We start from the raw sequence: 7,442 nt of genomic DNA, 5'->3' as shown, positions 1-7,442 counted from the left end.
GAAATTCGCAACGGAGAGCGAAGTTCTCAAGCAGCAACCAGCAGACGCGGGCTCTGCAGCCAGGTCCCGATTCCCAGACGTTAGCTCGAAGATTGTTGGCATATTGGTTGCTTGGGAGCGCAGCCCAGCGTGTTCGGAATTGTGGTGTTTGGTGGCTTGACTCGGCTTACAGAGTCCGGGTATGTTTTTGCCCCTGTTGGTAGGGCTTCTTGACTCTTTGTTTCATAGCTAACGACATCCTGCGACATAGTCTGAGCATCACAGAATGGAGGCCCGTGACCGGCTCCTTACCCCCGATGAATGCCGACGACTGGGAGTCGGAATTCGCAAAATACCGCGCCTCTCCAGAATATAAGGTGCTAAACCCCAATATGACCCTTGACGAGTTCAAAAACATCTACTATATGGAATGGATCCATCGACTCTGGGGTAGATTCGTTGGTTTGTCCTTTGTTCTACCAGCCATCTATCTTACCGCCGCAAAGAAAGTTTCGAAGCCAATGGCGCTCCGGCTGACTGGGATTGCCGGTTTAATTGGATTCCAGGGCTTTATCGGATGGTGGATGGTCAAATCCGGCTTGAAAGACGACCTGTTCGCTCCTGGAAGTCATCCACGTGTAAGCCAGTATAGATTGACTGCTCACTTGGGCGCAGCGTTTGCTTGCTATGTGGCAATGCTCTGGAACGGATTGGCAATTCTTCGACAACATCGTCTCATGGCTGATCCTCAAAAAGGTCTGAATGTGCTCGAGGCATTACGTGACCCAAAACTCAATATCTTCCGCCGGTCTGTGGCTGGCCTGGCACTTCTTGTTTTTGTTACCGCTATGTCCGGCGGCCTTGTCGCAGGCCTGGATGCAGGTCTCATTTACAATGAATTCCCTAACATGGGCCTCGGTCTCGCTCCACCAAAATCTGAACTTTTTGACCCGCACTACTCTCGCAAACCTGATAATTCCGACCTTTGGTGGAGAAACATGCTCGAGAATCCTTCGTTGGTACAGCTCGATCACCGTATCCTCGCCATGACGACCTTCTCCTCAGTGATGGGTCTCTGGGCATACTCCAAATTCTCGCCGACTATGAAACGAATGCTCCCTCGTGTGGCCCAAAAGGGCGTTCATGGGGTTGTTGCATTTGCCATGGTGCAAGTCGGCCTTGGAATCAGCACCCTTCTTTACCTCGTACCTATGCACCTTGCTTCGGCGCACCAGGCTGGCAGTCTTTTCTTGTTGACCTGGGTTCTAGTCCTCGGCAGTAGAGTCTGGCACCCTTCCAGAACAGCCCGTCTGCTTCAGATGGTTGCGAAATCTAGGGGTGCGAATGCTCCCCGCGCCGCTTCTCCTCTTATCAAGAACCTCTGATCTCTTTTAATTTTGCAGTATCCCCATGTCTCTTCTCAACCCATATCACCTTTCCTTTTGGAAGCCATTTATTCATAACCTCTCCACTTCTTCCATGTTTTACTAAATCTGTTTACAATCATGCTGTCATGCATAGGTGTATAAAAAGGGAAATGGATATTAATTTGTTTTGGTACATTCAACGGGTGCTTGTGATCAACTATGTGACAAGAACATTCATGAACAACTCATTCTAGGAAACTGAAGATTTACAATCTATTATCCTCACTTGGGCTATGCACTGGCAAATTCATCTCGAGGGAAGGACGACGACAGCTCCAAACAAACCATACCAAAGGACAAGACAGGTGATGTAATCTCAGAGAAAAGGGGAGGTTTGAAATGATACCATTAATGAAGCAAAGCATTTACTAGATGTAGAGCTTGAAAAAGGGAGCTTCAGCAGATGCTAGCCAGAATATTGCACCATGGCCTCGTATGACTTGTGGAAAAAGGTAATCCAATAAAATAATTGACTGATGGGTACCTGAAGCGTGGAAAATCGATCCAGGGGAACTTCAAAGAGGAAAACCCAAGGATTATGCAGAAGAGAAAGTTAGAAAGGAGAAAAGCTGCATAGCTGCACAGCAGGCCAGCAAGTCACTTGAATGCTCTGTTCGCTGCTGGTTTCTGTAGCAATTTCACAGATCCCATGGGCGCCCATGAGATCTGCTGTCAGCTTCATCCTCTACCTCTTCATCCATCCCACTAGGGCCGCTGAACTGCTGAAAAGATCCATGCCACATTGAACTAGTATAACTATTAATCCAGGAGGATTCAGGATCAAGGCGAAGTCGCTGAGAAGAGGTAAATCCAGAAGTCCAGCGAGGATCCTGGGGTCCAGCAATTGGCGGAGGTTGCGGGGCCTCACGATTCGTGGTATTTTCCCCAGCATCGGCTTGTAGAATACTTCGTTTAAAGACCGAGGTTTGCGAAGCTGGACCTGCGATACCTGGGGGCTGAAGGGAACCTGGAATGGATGGCTGGTGAAATGTAGTTTGCGGACCGGTGCGGTGGGCCATGGACTGAGGGAGGGGCGAATGTTCGTTTATAGCGGTTGCCGTACCTCCTTGGAGACGATCTGGGGAGGAGCCGATTGGGACAAAAAGAGGCGATCGAGCTTTGCCGGCAGTCAATGCAGTCTGGATCCTAGCGCGTGCAGCCATCGCCTGTGCTGCTTGGAGGCGAAGCGCCTGATCTCGCAGTCTTTGTTCTTTCTCTTGATTTGAAGCAAGTTCTGCGGCCATGCACAAGTAAAACATTGGGTTATTGGGGTCATTTGGAGACATCTCAGCCTGAGGCTGTTGGGTCGATGTTGCCGCAGTTTGCGCTGCACTTTCAGACTCCAACTCGTCATCCGTACCAGCATCGTTTCCGTCAAGGACAACAGGGCTCTCTTTGGTGGTTGTGTTGCTGCCAGGTTTAGTAGAAATGGTTTTGGCTGACTTTCGAATAGCCGCTTTGCTTTGACTTGCTTTGGTGCCTGCTGCTTTGCTTTTCCCCTTATCCCCTGGGGCTCGTTCGGAAGCTCGGCCTTTCGCAACACCATGATTTGCCTGCTGGTTAGGCTTTTTCCCCTTGATATTGGCCTTGGCTTTCGATTTCATGCGTTTGACTTCATCGTCCGGAATGCTGATGGTTTCATCGCTATCATCCGCAGCTATATCTTGACCATGAGAGGCAAAATTTGGCCCTCCGGGGCTGAAAACTGGTCCAGTAAATTTGTGAGAAACCCCATGGGTGCCGTTTCCGCCTCGAGCATCCCAACAAGGGGTACAAATTTGCCAACCACAATCGATACAGCGGCGCAGGGTAGATTTATTATGTTGGTTGCAAACGTCGCACTTGGCTGTATGGATCTTAATGGTTTTGAAGATGGTATGACGGATATCATCATCTTCGTCGTCGTCTATATCGGAGAGAGAACTAGTAGATGAAACAGTATCTGGAGCAACATGCTGTTGGGATCTGGCTCCTTCTTCGGAAGGCCCAGCTTCAGATGTGGCTTGAGCTGAAACTGCGGAAGCAGACTCTTCAGGATTAATGCCAGCAAAGGAATCTTTAGTGTTAGGATACATGTTTGGCTCGAGAGACAAGGTCGACGACGTTTGTTTCTGTTAAACTAGAACTAAAAAGGCTTGATATATTAGCAAGTATACTTGATGAACTGGGGGTCATGATGGTTACCAACGTTTTTTTGGGTAGTTATATCTAACACCCAGGGCCTGCAGAGAGCTCTCTTGAAAGGTAAAGCAGATCTTGAAAATGGAGGAAAAGAAAAAGGAAGGAAGCTTAAAATCTATCCTGGCCTAGGACAAAGTGAGAACCCTTAAAGTGTTGTTGTTGTTGGAGTATAAATCATAGGTAGTGTGGTTAGGAAAGATTGTGAACAGATGAGGAAGAAACACAAGGAGAAAGACCAGAGATGATGGGGAATCCCTATGAAAACCTGACTTTAAGTAGGCCAACGTCTGAGGGAAGATTTAGTGAAGGCCCGTGAACATGGCGGTAAATACCAGGAGCCAAACAATGGAGTGTATTGATATTCACTCTTGTGACTGTGCTAATTGATAGCATCAATAGGCAGATTCAAACTTGGATAAATATAGCGCTTGATGGTACCGCACCTTATGGCTCGGCTTTGCTTCCGGAAGGCGACGAGAATCAAACTGAGATTATCAATAGCACAGCAGGGAAGAGAGAATTGGATATGGGAGTGTGCTGTTATACATCCGAGAAGTAAACAAATCTGTCAGGCAGTTATCACCACTGCACTATAAATTTCATCTCTATGAAATTTTGGTATTAAGTAGAATGGAATATTCAAACAGTTGTCAATATGACAAGTTTGGTATCTTTCTCATGGTGAATGGCTGGCCGAGAAAGCAAACACTACAATCCTAGAGTGACTACAGAAGCAGTAAAAGAAATCTGATAGGAAATCCTAGCAGAGAGAACACCGCAAAGTGAAATGACCATAGCTGATCATACCAATTTTCAAAGTGAATCGATATCTTGATAGAAATGTAAGGAAAAGCATCCCAATGCCCCTGCTTTGCAGGCATTGAGGGACAGAAGATATTATAGGATTCGAATTTTTCAACACTGTGAAATCGGTACAAAAAGGCAATTGTGATCATTTTCTATGTTTATTTTCAGTTGTATACTTGCAGATCCCAGTCAGCAAAGAGGGATGGAAGATTGGACCCAATTTGCCTTGTTTTTATTCCCCCAGTTATCTATTCACTGGATGTTTGATTACTCCGCAAGCAAACAAAGGAACTCGGTCGTTTTAATTTATTTGTGAGCTTAGCAAGAGTTAGCAGCTTACAATCGACAAGGAAAGATGTAGTTGATCAAGACTTACGGATTCCTTCCTCTGGGCTCGGCTCTATACCGACAACTTCCGCGGCTAGCGGCTCCTTATGCCCCGTCACTTTCTCATCCTTCATGAATGGGAAAGCAAGAACCTCTTTGATGCTATAATTATCTGTCAAGAACATGACAAGACGGTCGATACCCAATCCCCATCCTCCGGTTGGAGGTAACCCATATTCCAAGCTAGTGCAGAAATTCTCATCGACCAGCTGCGCCTCATCGTCACCCTGGGCTTTCTGTCTAGCTTGCTCCTCGAATCGCAACCGCTGGTCAAACGGATCGTTCAATTCAGTGTAAGCGTTCACGATTTCCTTCTTGCAGACGAAAGCCTCGAATCTCTCACAGAGACCAACATGGTCACGGTGGTACTTGGCAAGTGGAGACATCATTTGCGGATGGCCAGTAATAAAAGACGGGTTGATGCAGGTCTCCTCAATAAATTCACCAACGAGCTTATCGAGCATACGAGCGTTAGTTTGCGGAGGAGAACATTCCACGTTCACCTTCTTGAGGAGTTTCTTCAACCATTCATTGGTCTCTTGGGTATGAAGCTGGTCGCCGGGTGGGAATTTTTTCACCAGTGGCTTCTTCAAGGGCAGGGATCATTTCGATACGCTTCCACGGAGCCTTCCAGTTAACCTTGTACTCCTCCCCAGTTTGGGGTGTGGAAAACCGTTTCATAGCCTCCAGTGATATGCTTGACCAGGCCAGAGACTAGCTCCTCAGTCACGTTCATCAGGTCGTAAACATCAGCGTACGCCCAGTAAAACTCGCAGGTTGTAAATTCAGGATTGTGGGTAAGGTCGATGCCCTCATTTCGAAATTGGCGGCCCAATTCGTAGACACGTTCAAGCCCACCGACAATCAACATCTTGAGGTACAATTCAGGGGCAATACGCATAAAAAGATTCATATCCAGCTCGTTGTGGTGCGTGATAAAAGGTTTGGCGGTGGCACCTCCAGCAATGGCGTTCATCATAGGAGTTTCAACTTCGACAAAATCGCGCTCGTCAAAGTACCGCCGAATATAACTGATCATCTTGGATCTCGTGACAAAAACATTTCTAGACTTATCGTTCATGATCAAGTCAAGGTATCGCTGTCTGTATCTTTGTTCCTGGTCCTTGAATCCGTAGTGTTCTGAAGGAATTTGATGCAAGCATGGGGTGAGGAGGATAACCTGCTGGGCGAAGATAGATAATTCACCGTCATCTCGAGTCTTCGGCGAAGTACGACCGGGAAATCCAATAATGCCAATGATATCGCCTCGCCTCAAATGCTCATGCTGGGCCTCGAATGGGACATCTCCCGTTGACTCTTGCGCTTGACACGCAACTTGGACTTTGACGCCCTCGGCGCGGATGTCATAGAAGATCAGTTTCGCACCAGAACTGCGTTTGGTAAAAATTCTTCCTGCAATTTGAATTTGCTTGTCACGTAATTGCTCGCCCTTCTTAAGAGACTGGTGCTCCTTCAGGAACTGTCGAAGATCGGCGGTGACTTGGAATTTATGAGGGTAAGGATTAGGATTCTTTGTTTGACGAAGCTGGTTGATTTTCCCGCTGCGGATTTCAAAGTATTGCTAAAGAGAGATCAGGCACAAGTTAGCATTTTAGAAGCCAATCTTCAATGCGTCGTGGCCGACGCCCTATTCCCAAACAGATATTCGCTCACGTTCGGTGTCAATTGCGATTCTTCCTCCTCAGCGCTCTTCTTCTTCCCCGCCGATCCAGCACCAGCAGCGGCGGCGGCAGCAGCCTTTTCAGCAGCTTTTTCAGCCTTCTTCTTCTCTAGCTCACGCTGCTTCTGACGCTTCTTCAGTTCCGACTTGGACACGCGCTCGCCAGTGACTTCGTCGAGATGCAGGTTGGCGACGGCGTTCCCCGCCGCTTGGACTGCGGGGTCCTGATCAGACATTGTAGGTGATTTTGTTGACAGAGTACGATTCCGGCCAGGGTTTTCGGTTTTCCAGAGTTTACACTCACGGGAGAAGTCAGAGTAAACGAAGAGAAAACCCGTGAACTCTTGCTGCAATCGTCGACTATTTCGCTAGGTGTCTTGTGAGTCAGAGCCTCTGTATGCAAAGCAACCAGGATTCGAACTTTTGCAAAGCCTGGCGCCAAGACTCCCACCTCCTTTTGGTTGCTCCCGCTCTACATATGTAGCTACATGATACACGACGCAAAAAGCGACTCTAGAGAGAGATGGTTTTCATAATGGAAGAAATAAGTCGTTCGATTTTGCTACCAAGTCCTACAGCTCGACGTCCAATAGTAGCAGCCAAACAACGGGTCCAACTCCATCACATTCTTACACGTCTGGTATTCACTGCATCCTAGATCGTTACGGGAATGTCCATCACATCAGCACCTTTCTCGGCATCCTTGAGCCATTCCTGGGCCTTGTTCAATTTATCTTGCTCCTTTCGAAGTTGGACCCGTCGTCGTTGACGTTCTTCATCTTCAACCATAAGTTCCACGCAACGCTCAGAAGCTGTAAAGGATAATCATAAATTAGCACACTGCGTAGCATAAAGCTTTTAAGCTTCCAGAAGTTTTGTGTATGCCTTCTTGAATTCGGTCGTTGTCCAACTTACCATCTACACCCAAAATACCTAGCTTATCTTCAATCATGGAACGAAGTTCGTCTCGACAACGGAAG

General features: G+C 47.4%; 3 protein-coding genes across 3 annotated transcripts in view; 1 reads left to right on the top strand and 2 right to left on the bottom strand.

The window, feature by feature from the left end:
* UREG_01235 (cytochrome c oxidase assembly protein COX15) overlaps positions 1 to 1,364 on the top strand; it is a gene marked incomplete at both ends in the record, with an annotated part of 1,827 nt that extends 463 nt beyond the window's left edge. The window contains 2 exons of the mRNA XM_002541673.1: positions 173 to 179; positions 229 to 1,364. Of these exons, the coding sequence (XP_002541719.1) occupies positions 173 to 179; positions 229 to 1,364 (1,143 nt within the window). The remainder of the gene's footprint in view (positions 1 to 172; positions 180 to 228) is intronic.
* A 680-nt stretch (positions 1,365 to 2,044) lies between these two features.
* UREG_01234 (uncharacterized protein) lies at positions 2,045 to 3,481 on the bottom strand (the record flags this gene model as incomplete). The annotated part of the gene is made up of 1 exon (XM_002541672.1): positions 2,045 to 3,481. The coding sequence occupies one exon, from the start codon at positions 3,479 to 3,481 to the stop codon at positions 2,045 to 2,047; it is 1,437 nt and encodes a 478-aa protein (XP_002541718.1).
* A 1,219-nt stretch (positions 3,482 to 4,700) lies between these two features.
* On the bottom strand, positions 4,701 to 6,698 carry UREG_01233 (lysyl-tRNA synthetase; the record flags this gene model as incomplete). The annotated part of the gene is made up of 5 exons (XM_002541671.1): positions 4,701 to 4,711; positions 4,771 to 5,233; positions 5,428 to 5,495; positions 5,640 to 6,363; positions 6,456 to 6,698. The coding sequence occupies 5 exons, from the start codon at positions 6,696 to 6,698 to the stop codon at positions 4,701 to 4,703; spliced, it is 1,509 nt and encodes a 502-aa protein (XP_002541717.1).
* Between the last annotated feature and the right edge of the window lie 744 nt (positions 6,699 to 7,442).

This window comes from Uncinocarpus reesii, genomic scaffold (genome assembly GCF_000003515.1).
Source record: "Uncinocarpus reesii 1704 scaffold_1 genomic scaffold, whole genome shotgun sequence".
NCBI lineage: Eukaryota > Fungi > Ascomycota > Eurotiomycetes > Onygenales > Onygenaceae > Uncinocarpus > Uncinocarpus reesii.
The sequence above is the reverse complement of the archived record's forward strand: the minus strand, read 5'-3'. Positions and strand labels throughout refer to the sequence as shown.